General features: G+C 50.8%; 1 protein-coding gene across 1 annotated transcript; it reads left to right on the top strand.

Moving 5' to 3' along the window:
• The first annotated feature begins 4744 nt into the window (after positions 1–4744).
• faxdc2 (fatty acid hydroxylase domain containing 2) lies at positions 4745–15840 on the top strand. The gene is made up of 9 exons (XM_088604832.1): positions 4745–4880; positions 6317–6369; positions 8147–8238; positions 8419–8522; positions 9013–9134; positions 10259–10464; positions 10784–10889; positions 12874–13040; positions 14814–15840. Exons 2-9 carry the CDS (start codon positions 6319–6321, stop codon positions 14968–14970), a joined length of 1005 nt encoding a protein of 334 aa, XP_088460958.1. The 5' UTR covers positions 4745–4880; positions 6317–6318; the 3' UTR covers positions 14971–15840.
• Positions 15841–16157: the final 317 nt, after the last annotated feature.

The raw sequence follows: 16157 nt of genomic DNA, 5'->3' as shown, positions 1-16157 counted from the left end.
CCGTGGGCTGACGGCGGCGACCAGTCTGAGCTGGGAGCCGAGCTGCATGGCTGCCGGGAAGGAGTTCTGAAGTCACAGGAGAAGTGTAATCTGACTCGCCCGGCCTGGGCGTATTTTTAGCTCGTCGGGCTTCTGAGCACCACATGCAGGACAGAGTAAAGTAAATATTTTCCTTTTAATCCGCAGGACTGGGGCTCGGCTAGAACCTGCAAAGACGAACGGTTGAACTACCGTGTTCCAGAAAAGCCCAGCTTGTCTTTGCAGAACATGAATCGTTTGTCCACTTGGCATTGTATGTGCTAAAACCCCAGTGTAAAAGCTACAGTATACCGTTGAGGAAAACAGCTGAATGAGAGGTTATATATGAGGGGCAATCGAGAAACAGAGTCTTGTATACAACTGCGATTCTGTCTGCAATGTCAGGTTTTTCAGCAGCTCGGTCTTGATGTGGGGTTTCAACAGTCTCTCTGGGGTAAAACCGTCTCTGAAAGATCTTCTGAAAGCAGGCAATGCGATCTGTACGAGAGCCTCCTCCCAGGAAGAAGGCTGTTCGGGTCCTGCCGTGGTGTCTGTGAGCCCGACAGAGGTCCGCTCTTAAACAGAAGGTTCAACAGCGTTGCTTCCTGCGAGGCGAACAGCCCAGATTCAGGTCCCCGCCGCGGCGCAAGCTGTGCTTTTCATGCCCTCTGGGGAGAATAAAGACCCCTCCTCTGATAGTAAAATACAATAAACAATTGTTTATTGGGGGGGGCACCGGGGACTCCGCACCCAGGTCTGGTCAGGGCTGAGCTCCGCTCTGTGCGGAGTCTGCATGTTCTGCCCGGGCCTCCGTGGGTTTTTGCCAGCTTGGCCCCCTTCGTGACGGAGCGCCTGGGCGTATGTGAGGAGCAGCGGGCGCGTGGCAGGGCACCCTCCGGGCAGGACGCCAGGCCATCACAGGACAAACACACTCACGCCAGGGCCGGGTTTCCCAGAAGCCAGTTCACCTGCCAGCATGTCTTTGGGCTGTGGGAGTAAACCGGAGCGCCGAGAGGAAACGCATGCGAACACAGGGAGAACATGCAGACTCCACGCAGACAGCGCCCCAGGGTCCCCCTTGTTAACCCCTGTGCCAGCGTGCCCCTTGAATATTACACCGCGGTGTTTAACTGTTTAAAAGGAGTTTAGTGTTATTACCTGACCAGACTTGTGTTAAAAGTTTAATGAGCAAAGTTTAAAAATGCCTTAGTTGAAGAGTGCAATTGTCTGCTTCTTGAGTAACCCCCTCCATCCATCAATGAATTAACAGAAAAACCTGTTTATTCCTGGTAAGGGTGATGGCAAGCCGATCTTATCCCAGAATCTTTGGGCACGAGGCGGGACCGCAGCCTGGACAGGATGCTGGGGACACCGTGTGCTCCAGTGCTCGCCATTCGAGAAGAACATTGGCCGATAAACCTACTGCCAAAACAAACAGGGATTAACGGCCCTTTGTTCCGACAGCTTCAGGTCAGAAATGAGAAATCTCCCTGTTCCGCAGAACACGGTGCGCTGCTGCCACCTAGTGTCTAATACTCTAATAGACGCGCGAAGACTTGAGCTTTGCAATATCTCCAAATCGCTCGAAGCACTGCGGAAGGCATCCGGGTGGATCGTCACTTGGATTGTGCAATATTTTACACAAATGCATTAACATCAAACATTTTTTGTCGTGGTGCTAACAGCACAACGCCCCTGGCAGCCTACACTTGAAATAATTCACTTCTTGCACGTTTTTATGTCGGGTTTCCTGGGTGACAGGTTTCAGCAAAGGCCTGTAACTTCTCTGAAACTCGTGACATACATTCTGAACTATACCGCCATTTTGAAAAGTTGCATTGGCCATTTTTCCAAAATAAAACTCACCTCTTCTGCTTCATCAAAGTTCTCACACTGGGGTGCGAAACGTGCAATGAAGAGTACTGAAAATGAGAAGGTGTATAGACCATAGTCAACTGGCAAACGTGTCTTCCTGTGTCAACATCACTGCACAATATGTGCTCATCAGGAAAACCAGGTACTTACTCGGGGTATTTGATCAGTGCAGCACTGTTGCAGCTATTGTCTGGCTTTCTCTGAATGAGTTCAAATTAGAGCATTTCATTTCTGCTAAACTGTGGACAGGAGGCACCACTAACATGCAGTGGGAATGTCGTGCGATTAAAACAAAAGTGATCATCCCTGTCTTTGCAGAAGGAAGCCATTTTGGACGGATTACTTACGGGCTCACAATGACGTGACAGCGCTTACCTACTATTTAATATCATTTCCAGAAATCAGCGTCTCCTCCCTGACGCCAGCAAGTGATCCATAAGCTCCCGGAAACTGACCCCCCCGCTCCCAGATTGTTCTGTATCATATGACCTCGAGCAATCTGAGAAGCTGCTCAGATCTGCTAAACAAGCCGCATCTCTGTACAACGCAAGTTTGTAACGAAAGTGAGATTATCCAACTGGACTGGCGAGTTATAGTATCTGTGGTGCATTGCATATATATTATAGCATCAGCGAATTATTTCATTGTATAGCTGTGGTTTGTTTCAAGCGGGACCCTTCCCCGAAATCAGTTTTTCACAGTTGGGATGTTTGTGTTATCTATGACTTGAAGGACCTTGAGGAGAGGCTCTTGTTGCAGGAATGCATTTCTGTACTGTTGATTTATTTACTCGCTATCCTCGATATTACTTACGTACCTGCACGGTTTATAGGCACGCCCTGTTGCCGGTCGCGGCCGCCTGCGGGGGCGGGGCCACGGGTAGGGAGGTGCCTGCGAGGGGGCGGGGCTTCGCCCACACAGACACGCCTCCTCGGAGTTCAAAAGAACCATCGCGCCCCGCCTGACCCCGGAAAAACTCGCGAAACTGCGGAGGGACAGTCTGTCTGCTGCTGGAAAGAGAGGCAGTCGGCCGGTCAATGATGATGGAGGCTGGGACCTGATATGGTGTTTTACCGACCAGAAACCACGCTTTCTGGATTCACATCTCACGCTCATCTGTCTGATAAGACTCACCCCCCAGGTGTGTTAGTAAAGTCCACCTTTCAACTGGCCCACAGCCACAGCCTGCCTGTAGGTTCTTACTGCGATGCAGAAACCCTGCAGACGGATTCAGCATCAGAGCACAGAACCAGTCAAAGATAAGAGGAGGCACTCAGGAGCAACGTTCCCTCTCATTTTTAATGGCCCGTGTGCGCAAACATTTCGAGTTGTGCACATTCTTTCCCCGGTGACATAAACTGGTACGCACTAAATTGAGCGTCTGTAAAATTGTCAAACTGAAATTATTTTGTTAATATAGTCATGCTCATAGAAGCATAGAGATGCAAAAGACCGGGACAGTGATTCAACAGGCCCAGTCATGTGTGGAGCCAGCAGGAGCAGGGAGGTAGGAGACTACGGGAACAGAGGTATCGATGATTCAGTAGCAGTAATAATACACACAGCCCAGCTGGGCCTCACCCAGCCAGTCTCTTGTGGTCAATTTAGCATTTTCCAATTGACGACCGTGTTTGTTTTATTATTTTCATATTTTGGGGAGGGAATTTAGTTTTTGGTGCGCAGTTCAATTCTTCTATGCGCGCTGATGTGTGGGTACACTGCGAGTCGGGGGTCAGTCTCGGGGACTGTGGACCCCTGGCTGGGCAGGTCTCTCCACACGCCCGCGGCCTTCTGGCTGAAGAAGTGCCTCCTGCTCCCGGGCTGAGTTGCACTTCTGCCCCGTTCCCGCTCGGCACCGCTGGGTGAGGAAGTTCGCTGGGTGGACTCTTCAGGAGTCTGAGTGCTTGTATGGGAATCCTTCGTAATCATGTCTTCTTTAAGATTAAAAAACACTCCGTTCCCTCTCCCTGTCCGTGCAGGGCATTCACTTTAACCCCAGAACTGATTCTGGACTGATTCTACAGCAGCATCTCTATAACTGCAAACCACAAGTGTTCACAATATTCCAGCTGAGGATTTACAGCGCATTACACAATCTCAACACGACGTCCCTCGAGTTCAATTCTATGCTTTTAGCTCTATATCCTAACATTTTGTATGACTTCACTACATTATATAAAATATGTAAATGACGTGGAAATACAAACATTCATTTTTTTCCAAAGACGCCTTAGGTATCGCAGTGCTTTTCATATTGTATTTATAGCTGCTTCGCAGTACCTCGCCCTTGTTTACATTAAACGTTCTCTGCCCGGGCTTTAGTCCAGTCATGAGTCGTATCTAAACCTCAGATAATCTCCTGGTTTTATATATTTGTAGTTATTCTTTAACTTCGCGTAACAGAGTTATGAATCACGTTCATACTAAGAGACTGTCTCTGAACCCGGGACCAGCAGCCCTACCTCATGCAACCACCGGCGTATAGCCTGTCCAGACCAGTTGCATATTTAAAAATACATTTTCATTGTTGAACTTCTCAATACAGCCTAAAGGTACAACTAAAACATATGCGAGGATATACAGCTATTGGCAAAGCGTGGGGAAAAAAAACAACAACATGGCATATCAAATAATGCACCGTCCGTCAGATCGTTTAAATCAGGGATGATCAGCAGAAAGATGTAGGTGTTTTCTTCCTATAGTGATTAAAGCCGTCTGGAGAATGTTTTCTCGGTCCTACTACAGTATTTCATTTTGTCGCCTGCTGACTGCACGAGCAAGCCCGGCTACTCGCGCCGCGGAGGGCACGCGCTAGGTCCTGCTCCGGGGGGTCAGCTGACTCCGCTCCGCCAATGGCCGGCCTCGCCGGTGACGTCACCCCGATCCCCGTGTGTTGGAGAGGCGAACTTGCAGGCGGATCGCAGGCGCTGCGGAAAAGTTGAGCGATCGGATCGGCAGAGCCTTACTGTTTGCCGACGGGATACGAGGTAAGCAAGTTCGATTTTGTTTTTGTTGAACAAACGGATTCGATACTTGATCACTTATGTGAAATAAAAAAAAAAACAATCACCGAGATTTAAATGCAAATCGGCTTGGGAGTTTATTGTTGTGCCCTGGACGGAGGAGCTTGACAACTGTCTATTATCGCGTCTTGTGTTAATATATCGCATATTTTATGCACAGACGGGGATGGTCGCTTGTTACCCAAGTCGGCTGCGCTCGGGTCTGTGGAAACTAACTTCACACATTACCAGTGCGCAGAATACTCTCCGCTGTGCCTTCTCTTCAAACAGCCTGTAGCTCTTGTACACAGTAACCTTGAGGTGTTTTTCGTAAGAGCAGTCTTCAGCCTTTAGGAGGCTAATTAATACTAAAACACCTATTAAAGAATTCATTTTCTCATTTTAGTAGAAAAAGTAGTATACTTTTAGTTTTGTTTGGGGGGAAGAATCAAAGTATAGGTGATAAACTGGGTCGCCTGTGAACTTCGTCATGACAGCTATAGATCCAGTCTCAAAGAACACAGGAACGTTAAACGATCAGACGTCTAACGTGACTAACGTTTACCATTTATAATATCGCGTATTTTCATATACAGATATTTATGCTTACGTCTGAGATATACGTTATTATTGGTGTCAGTATAGAACGACGCTGTCCTCCATGTAATAAAGTCGTCTTCAGCTTCGGCTGCCGTCAGACTGTCCCGAATCGCATCGCGTCTCTGTTCTCTGTCTGTTTTGAATTCCCTCCCGGTGCAAACTCGCCCCTGTGGCGCTGAGACTGAGACTGCAGGCTCACCGGAACCGGAGCCCGGGTGCACCAGCGGTGTTCGGGGCTCTTCGCGGAAAAAAGTTGAGTTGAGGAGTGAAGACTAGCGCTAATTAAAAGCCTGACTAACACAGATCCTATGGTGGCGCACTGCCCAACACCTTCCTCACGGAGGCGAGGAACCCGCGGTGCTGATAGAACAGATCACGATTCAACAGCAGCAGTCACGCCAAGGACACTACGTGTCAGGAGAAGACAAGGCACTTCGGACTGGAGAAATGGGACTGCAGTGTGACCATCGGAACTCCATGTCCCGATAATAACAGAGCAAAGGATAGCTGGCTGTTTGGTACCACCACCTCCCTGTTCTTGTAGAGAACATCTGCCGTCCCTCCCTCGTCTTCGTCACCCGCTCCACCGCCCCTCCACACTGACACACTCAGTTTAAGCCCGGTTTGTGATTTTAAAAAAGAAAGGTTCGTTTGTCGCAAATCCACAAAAAAAAAGTCGTTTTACAGGGTAGCATACCGGGGCTGCCCCGGCGGGTCTGGCTGAGATTAGACCGAGACACGGCGGCCGGCGGCCGGACTCGGGGGGCAGTGCCGACGGGGAAAGTGCAGGTGTGCTCTTCACCGGTGTGCTGTTTCCTCAGGCATGCGGGGAGCAGCTGCAGTCGGTACCGGCGCCGCGGGGCCGCGCAGGCAGGTAAGCAGACCGCTCCACCGGAGAGAGCTACCCGTCAATAAACCGGTATAAGTGCTCGTTACTCCGGAGAGAACACCCGTTAGCTCTGTTCACGGTGCGTCCTTACCCCTACCGACCTGTCCCTTTACTGTCGCAATAAAACCAGGGTTATTCATAATCGCTGTTTACTGCCAGCAATGTCACTCGTGCAAGGGTGAAGTAAAACAGCAAAACAATCTGGTGTCTTCAGCCCTCTGTGTGATCCACCAGCAGGACCTTTACAAAAAAACAGCACATCATGTGGCTTTCATTAGACGGGCAGTCCTCCAGGCGCCTGTAGTGTTGCAAGAGCTGGTGAGCTGGGGACTTGCCTGCCTCTCACGGGGCCTGACCTGTGCTCCAGCTGTGTTTTGGTGGTGGTGGGGATTTCTGGAATTTGTTTTGAATACAGAAAGGCAAAGTGCAGGAGGAAAAGAAGAGAGGGCTTCATGCAGGTGTTGGAGAGCCTGAAATTGAGCTGATGCTGTTTCACACAGACCCCAGCACCACAGAGAGATAGAGACTCAACCACATCACAGCACAGATCAAACAGCAATATCTCACACACTGGGACACACACACACAAACACAACATAAACTGGAATGCTACAGAACCTTAAACAGACAATACACACTAGCTGAATATTTGACCAAAATAAAAAATAACAAACAGAAACAGACCCTGACGAAGTACAGGCTCAGTGACCACAACCTGGCCATAGAAACTGGGCGACACAGGCAGACCTGGCTGCCCAGAGAGGACAGGCTGTGCTCCCACTGCCAGCGGGGAGAAATAGAGACAGAGGTGCACTTCCTACTGCACTGTGACAGATACTCTGGGATTAGAGAAACATTCTTCCCGAAATTCAGAAATCTAATCCCAGAGTTCCCACACCTGCCAAAACCACAACAGGTCCCAATCCTACTGGGAGAGGGAGGAGGGAACTCAGTTGATCTGGCAGCCCAGTATGTGATCTCCTGTCACAGCCTGAGGAACAGTGAGTCCGTCTCCCAATAATGCTCCAGCCGCCTACAGTATATGTCGATATTATATAATATGTCTTTGTTGTAAATGTCTGTAACATGTCTGTAGATTTTATTTTTCTTCTATTTTTTGTTTTGTTCTATGTTAATTTTATTATTTTTATTTGCTTTGGCAACACTGATTGTACCTATCGGTCATGCTAATAAAGCACCTTGAATTGAATTGAATTGAAATAGAGAGAGAGAGAGAGACAGCTCCTCAACACACACAGACCTCAACACAGAGAGAGACAGCACCTCAACACAGAGAGAGACAGCTCCTCAACACACACAGACCTCAACACTGAGAGACAGCACCTCAACACAGAGAGAGACAGCACCTCAACACACACAGACCTCAACACAGAGAGACAGCACCTCAACACAGAGAGAGACAGCACCTCAACGCACACAGACCTCAACACAGAGAGAGACAGCACCTCAACACACAGAGAGTGAGAGACAGCACCTCAACACACACAGACCTCAACACAGAGTGAGAGACAGCACCTCAACACAGAGAGACAGCTCCTCATCACACAGAGAGGGACAGTATAAAAGTGACAGTCTCTGCTCTCTCTGGAGCCGCCCTGTCGTGCAGCGTGTAAGCAGAAGGCGTGTGCAGGTCCGTGTGCAGTAGCGAGGCACAGCTCTGCTGGTGGGGTTCAGTGACCTTCCGGTCCCGGCGTCTCTGGGTTGCTGCGGGCTGAGCTCTGAGCGCCCCGTGTCTCCGCAGGAGGGCCAGGTCTGGGACTCGGTGAAGAAAGGAGCCTTCATCCTGGGCTCGGGCCTCTTCGTCCTGCTCGCCTTCCGGAACTCCCTCACGTGGTAACGGTCCCCTCGCCTCCCTGCTGGGGGCTTCAAACCCAGTCAGCCGCGGCGAAGCTTGTGCTGGGAGAGACCTGGCAGCGTCGTGAACCGGGCTGTGTGGCTGTGCCGTGGGTGTGAGTGTGTGTGTGTGCAGGCTCGCCGCTCGCCGCTCACTGCTCGCGCTCTCCTGGCCCACAGGCACCTGCAGCGCTTCTGGGGCGCGTCGGGGGACTTCTGGCAGACTCAGTGGACGAAGCTCCATCTCCTGCTGGGCGGCAATGAGTGGGCCTTGTTCTTCGTAGGTGAGAAGGCACATCGCTTCACCCTGTTTTGTGTTTCGCTGCCGCTACAGTATAAGATGGGCTGAAGTTCATCTGCAGTCATCGGTCACACTTCTGTCACGCTAGCATGTCGGATTGTGATTCTGCACAAAAGCAAAGCCTCTTCAGTGCAGCGTCCTGATGCCCTGTGAAAGACAGCAGTACTGTAGCTGCTGTTGGTGGGAATTGTAATTAATGACAGACAAAAGGTCAGCAGGTGACTGAAGGGGAACAGGAGGAAAACTCCTGTGATTTAGTTATCCGACAATACAAAATCGCACCACAAATTGTATGGTATTCAATCTGCAGCTGTCATGGCAGAAATGTACTGCAGGTCTTTTCAGCAGCGTGGGCTGGCAGAAGGTGGTGTTTGATTACAAGCGTGCCCGATGTGTATCGGGACTGCTGCACATCTTGAAATCTCTGCAGCCACAGACGTTCAGACGATGCGTGATTTTTCTTCTCTGGACAGCGACCATGGTGGTGCCCACCCTTGCGTTCTGGCTGTTCAACGCGGTGCTCATGGTCGCCGACCTCACCGGGAGACCCGCCTTCATCACCAGATACCGGATCCAGCTGGGCAGGAACGACCCAGTAGGCTCAAGCTGCTCTCGCTGCTCACAGAAACATCCGCATGCACAGATTCTTACAGACAGATTTGTTTTTTTTAAAAGGGTTGGGAGAATCTGATTCCAGAGTTAGTTTCCCAGACAGAGTCTTGCGGTCTTTCATACAGTGCAGCTGACACTCTGGAGCATTTTCATGTGCCAGCAGCCAGGGACACCTGAAGTGCTTCAGGGATTAAAGTAAAAAGCTGGTGTTTTGCTGAGCTGCTTTTTGACTTGGCTGTTTTCATTTTGCTTACATCATCGGATTTCTTAGCATAGTGCACAAAGTCCTGTGTTATTAGACAAGCAGCTGAAGCCATCAGAGCCAGAGATAAAGGGATTGGACAGATAAGGGTCTGCTACGTGCTGTCTGGAGGACAGAGCCAGCCAGGACCCCTGTTCTGTAAGCTGAACTCCACCCACCGGCAGCAGATCGCCTCACCTGCTGCCAAAAACACCAGTTTATCTGGTCTCGCTGTTGCTCACTGATCAGGTTATAGATCTCAACAAGGAGGTCTGGCTTTTTCTGCAAAACAAAGACAGGAGACTTCAGTCTGAATTTTAAGAGTCGTTCTTGCTGTATGAAATACTGCGAGTCCTTTCTTGACGTCTGCATGGCCATGAACCTGTTGTGCACACGCACCGGTATGCGCACGTGTCCACACCCGCACAGGAAAACTGATCTGTTTAAACTTGCCATTTCCAGAGCTCTCCGGTCTGTCCCCTTGACCCTCGGTCAGCGAGACGGCTGTGCTTGTGTGCTGCTGGCCGTGTAGTCAGGACCGAGTGCTCTGGGCAGCAGAAATCACACAGGCTTTAGACGTGGGCCGTGGTAACGGGACGCCCTGTCCACACAAAGCAGCAGCTGGCTGCGGCAGTCTGGGAAGGCCTGCCCTGCTGCTGCTCCGCAGGGACAGACCCCTCCCTGCGCCGGTGGGGCAGGTCAGGGGGGCGGCGGGCCTCCGTGTGAGCGTCTGAGGCAGAACGCCGAGCCGCCACGCGCTGCTGCTGGTGCGAGCCGGGTGCCTCGTCGTGCCCGCTCTAGCATGGCCCGGTCCGGCCCGGCCCGGCCCTCCTGCTGACCCCCGCCTCCCTCCCTCCCTCCCGCAGGTTGACCCGGGGAAGCTGCGCCAGGCGGTGAGGACGGTGCTGTACAACCAGCTGTTCCTGTCCATGCCCATGGTCTCCGGCATGTTCCTGCTCATGCGGTGGCGGGGGAACCCCTGTGGGCCGGAGCTCCCCACTTTCCACTGGGTCCTGCTGGAGCTGTCTGTGTGCGGGCTGCTGGAAGAGATCTTCTTCTACTACTCCCACAGGTGAGGGGCAGGTGAGGTGAGGGGGCAGGTGAGGAGAGGGGACAAGTGAGGTGAAGGGACAGGAGAGGGGCAGGTGAAGGGGCAGTTGAGGAGAGGGGGCAGGTGAGGTGAGGGGGTAGGTGAAGGGGCGGTTGAGGTGAGGGGGCAGGTGAAGGGGCGGTTGAGGTGAGGGGGCAGGTGAGGGGTGGGTGAGGTGAAGGGGCAGTTGAGGTGAGCCCGGGAGTATAAAGACGAAGGGCGACTCCAGAAGTCCAAGGGCGTTCCCGGGGCAGCAGGGGGCGGTCGTGTCCAGTGGGGTAAAGACGTGCATCTCTTCCAGGCTGTTCCACCACCCTGCGCTGTACAAACACATCCACAAGGTCCACCACGAGTGGACGGCGCCGGTCGGCGTGGTCGCTCTGTACGCCCATCCTCTGGAGCACGTGGTAGGTGGGCTGAGGGCCGGGTCTGAGAGACGTGGCTCTTCAGAGAGCACTGCTACCTCTGTCCTGCGCTTCTTGAAGTTTGGCCGTTGACTCAGATCCCAACGAATTTTAACAACATAACCAAGCTCAAGAACACAGGGCCCATTTCTCTACCCTCTATGGTGTAGATGGTGGAGGGATCCAGACTGGGAGGACACAGCCCATAATTCCCAAGCCCTTGGCTCGTGACTGTGTTGCACCAGAAGAAAGTCCATCTAGAGTCAAGGGGATTAAGGGGATTAAGATGTTGTAAGACTTTATAAGAATTTTGTTATGCGATTAAACTTTAGTGCAGGACATTCCATGCGATTGAAAGTGAGAGATTTATGAATGTGTGAACTATCATCGCTGTTGAGGAGTCCCTTTAAAAGGGAGTTAAAGAGCTAATTGCAAAAGTCAGGTTGAATGTTTTGTGGTTTGTTGCTTTACATCGGAAATTTCGTTCACTCTCATGCCTGCGCCAGGGAGCGGCAGCAGGTATTTGTCATCTTTAGGTCAGTTTCTAATGAACAGAACACTGTTGGGTGAACTGGCTTAAAATAAGTTTTTCTTTCCAACTGTCATAGCAGGCCAATGTTGGCCTGATTGTTGTTCTGCTTTTTAAAAGCAGTGGGGCTGCTGTACAGAACGCCAGAGCTCGGGGGCTCCAGCCCAGAGGAGCAGTGAGCGTTTTGCGATCTGCAGCTCTTGGAAACTGCCCCCGACAGGGCTCAGCGCTGAAGGCTGATGCTGCGCTGGAAACATACCGCGGCTGACCAGATGTATTCAGTTTTGGGATACAGCCCAGTAAGGTTACAGCCCTGTAACATCAGTTTCCAGACCAGAGCATGATGTCGGTAAAGACAGTCAGTGTGCCGTGTGTCTGTCAGAGGGCTGCACTGGGGGGTCTCAAACTCAGGGGTCTGGGACTCGGCAACTCCATCAGCAATTGGGTCCTGGACTTCCTGATAGGCAGACCCCAAGTGGTGAGGATTGGAAATAAAACCTCATCCCCTCAGATCCCCAACACAGTGCCTTTTCAGCAACAATGATGAAACCACTTACAGGAGCGAGGCAGCAGGGCTGGTGGAGTGGTGCCACACCAACAACCTCACAGTTCACATCGGCAAAACAAAAGAGATTATAGTGGACTTGAGGAGGCACAGAGGACGTCACACACCCATCATCATTCAGGGGGCTCCAGGCGAAACTGTCAGCACCTTCAGGTTCCTCGGCCTCCAGATCACCGAGAGGCTGAGCTGGTCAGAGAACACTGCCGCCATCCTCACTAAAGCCCACCTGCGCCTTCACTTCCTGAGACCGTTAAAGAAGTGGGGGATGAGCAAGACCACACTCACCAGTTTTTACCGTATTACCATTGAGAGTGTCCTGACCGCTGGTATTACGGTCTGGCATGGTGGAGCCACAGTACAGGACAGAAAAGCCATACAGAGTGCTGTGAGGTCCGCGCAGAAAATCACTGGGACTGAGCTACCCTCTGTATGGATTTTCTGTCCTGTACTGTGGCTCCACCATACCACACCGACTGGATATACCTCGACCGCTGCCACAACCGGGCTCGAGCTATACTTCGGGACCCAATTCACCCTGGCCACGATCTGTTTCCACCCCTGGGTTCTGGTAGGAGGAATCACAGCATCAGAACACTGACAAATAGATTCAAAAACAGCCTCTTCCCCCAAGCAGTCTGCATCATAAACAGCTCAAATTAGCACCTGCACTTTAAGGTACTGCACTATTTGTCCTGTCTTGGCTGTATTATGACGTCTATTGTCTAAATTTATTGTCAATGTCTGTTTGTCATTTGTGCCTGTTTTTTTTCCTCTAATGTTCCTGGGTACAGTTGGGCGTAAGCATTCCTGTACACTTGTTGTATATGGCAAATAAGGAAATCTTGAATCTTGAGCTGCAGTGTCCTGCTCATGAGGGCTGTCTGTCCCCCCAGCTGTCCAACATGCTGCCGGTGCTCCTGGGCCCCGCCCTGCTGGGCTCCCACGCGGCCACCACCATGCTGTGGTTCACCCTGGCCCTGCTGGTCACCACGGTCTCGCACTGCGGCTACCACCTGCCCCTCCTGCCCTCGCCCGAGTTCCACGACTTCCACCACCTCAAGTAAGGAGCCGGGCTCGGGGGTCACTGTCTGCAGAACGGGACCCGCAGCCGGTTCCCCCAGTCAGAACAGCGGGGAGGCCTGCAGCAGGACTCGCCGCGCCGCTGGGGTTCAGCGTCGCCAGAGACGGGGTGCGCAAGCGCGGGGTCCCCCGGCCGTGGAGAGCCGTGCAGGAAGGGCAGTCCCACCGAGCGCTGGCGAGGAGCTCTGGTCTTGCTCTCCTGCACGGTTCGAGAGCAGGGATCTGGACCCTGGGATTCCTGGTCCGCAGGATCCCCGAGATCCCCAGGACAGACAGGTCATCCTCGGTCGTTTGTTGCTGAAAATTGGGAACACACTTAAGTTACTAATCAATTAAGCAAGTGCTCTGCTGCATCAAGGAATTGAATATACCGTGATGTAGGTTTCAGATAGCGGTGTTTAACCCATCACCTGGTTGACCGACTGACCACAACGAATGTGTTTGAGGCCTTGAGAAAGGTGTGATATAACACAGCCCTGGTGGGGTTCTAGTACAAAAAGCACTGCCACACAAAGAGCTGAAAGAGTATAAACACTAGATCTTTCTAGTAGCAGTTTAAAGACCCAGTTTTAGATGACGCAGGGCATAACTGTACCAGGAGCGGTGCAGAGATAGAAAGTACAGAAACAGAACAGCACGTCTGAATGAGGGGTCGTCTCTGGGCTCCTGCCTGCGCTGTGCAAAGCTGAAAAGCCACAGGTGCTGATCTGGCAGCGCGTCACACAGCTGAGACGATGATGTGCAAAAGGGGGCGTCACACAACGCGGATACACTGTTCCCGAGAGACAGGAAGAGACAGAAGAGAAGTGCAGTGCTTTCCTATCAAAAAGAGCCTGCAGACACAGGACCTTAGACCACAGGACTCAAGGGGCTACGAATCTGTGTAGGTTAGATGCAATATAAGATATAATTAGAATACTACAGACCACCAGGTTCAGATACCAGCTTAACTGCAGTCTTGCATCAGGAAATCAGGGATGTATGAGGGAAGAAGTGAGTGATGGCTTTGGCAAATTTTAACTTTCCTCATTTCAGCCAGTTCTGGAATTGCTTACAGGAATGCAAAACAGCTAGGGCAATGCTGGGAGGAATCCAAACACAAGAGGCCTGTTTTACCCTCACTGATCAGCTGGATACACTCATGTGCTTCATCTTAACAGTGGGGGGGGGTAGTCAAGTTGCCTTCTGCATTGCATTTGAACGGAGAGACTGTTGTTTAAATGGCACATCTAAATTGTCCACCTGCCCTTGTATTCATCTAAAACATATACCACCAGTTTTTTAATTCAAACTTTTCTGCTTGGGGGGCAGTACTGTTGCTAAAAAGAGATTCTTTCACGATCCTGACTTGCTAAAGTTCTCAGTGAGGGTTCCTCACAACCCAGGGCTTTCCAGCAAAATATTCTGCACACTGTGCCCATCTGGGAATCACTTACCGACGGAGGAGCCAGGGAGGAAGGAGACTGCCCCCTGCCTGCCCAGGGAAGGTGTTTTCTCCTAACTACCGAAAAACCCGGAGAGGCTCAGGATTTTGTAATGACTTGAGCAGGTCTTCTCTGCCCAGGAATGACCAAGCAACAACCCTGCATCCGCCCAGGGAAGAAAAGAGGAGCAGGGGGAAGAGATGACTCACAGGAGCTTGATCGTGGGGGAAGTTCTGCAGGTCCCCTAGGAGGTGAGCAGCAGGGGCCTGCAGGTGGGTGAACGGGCTCGGTCTCCCCTTACGGCTTCCTGTTCTTGTGCTCTCACCCAGGTTTAACCAGTGCTACGGGGTGCTGGGAGTGCTGGACCGGCTGCATGGCACTGACGCCACCTTCAAGCAGACCAAGGCCTACGAGCGCCACCTGCTGCTGCTGAGCCTCACGCCCCTCAGCGAGAGCATCCCTGACGCGCCCAAGAAGGACCAGTGACCCCCCCCCGCATGGCTCCGCCTGCCAGCAGCGGGGCACCCCACCCTCCGAGCTGGGAGAGGCAGGCAGGACCGAAGCACCGCGCTTGCACCTTTCTGAAATGTTTCTACTCTTTCAGCTCTTTGTGTGGCAGTGCTTTTTGTATTTTTTATTTTGTCCTTCAGTCTTATTTTAGTAATCCTAACTGTACATTCCGTGGTTTACACTGAACTTCAGAAGCCTTAAAACAAACAAGCTTTCTGAGAAAGGAATGGGATTATAAAAACAAATCTGGGTTTGGACCAAATACCGAACACTTAGATAGAACACAACAGCCATTTTAAACTGATTACCATGAACAGCGGGTACTAAACTTAAATGCTGAGACAATCATTTAATTACTGCACATATAATTGACAAATCTACAGAACAAGGAAGAATGAATATAATATATTTTTTAAAACTGTTCCAGGAACATTTACAAATATGATTTAAATTCCTGACATAATGCATCTATTTTTTTAAACCATCTTCAAATTAAACTGCTCCAGGTTTTAAGACTGAAGAAACTATAAAATAACTCATTTAGCAATTGCTCTTTGCATTCCTTCAAGAACTTTATCCCAGTTGTCCTCCATCAAAGCAGTGTTAATCTATAGCTTCTTTCTTTACAATGCAGTATTTTAGTATAAATCATGACCACATTTGTTTACCCCGACACACCAATCGCTTACTTCTCTGTAAAGTAGACGCAGGAGCTGTCTGGAGAACATTTTCACAGGTGGATGTTTTAAGTTAAACAGGTATGTGCGTGCCTGGACTATCAAACCTTTGAGGTTGTGAATCCTGGATGTGAACTTCAAAAGGCAAAATAAAAAACTATCTTGAGTATCTTTTTCCTCACCCACACAGATTCATAAACTCGTTTGGTGTCGATGAACCACACAAAACACAAATTCATCAGGAAAGCCCCAGAGCTGTTCTCCACCAGCATGACCTGCTTTAACATTGAAGGAGGCTCTTGTGGATGACCGCACAAATCTTAATGGCAGGTGGACAAACGGACAGAAAACTGTCATCTGTTTTCTCCCCCCTTCTCCTAGGATACAGTCCCAAACGGAAGGAAATCAGTGTAGATAACATTCTGTTCATTGATTTGTTCAGACCAAATATAAAATTGAGAAAAAAGCCCAAGTTGTCAGTAACAT

Source organism: Lepisosteus platostomus, chromosome 13, assembly GCF_059453375.1.
Source record: "Lepisosteus platostomus isolate fLepPlt1 chromosome 13, fLepPlt1.hap1, whole genome shotgun sequence".
NCBI lineage: Eukaryota > Metazoa > Chordata > Actinopteri > Semionotiformes > Lepisosteidae > Lepisosteus > Lepisosteus platostomus.
Note: the sequence above shows the minus strand (reverse complement) of the source record. Positions and strands in the feature narration are given on the sequence as shown.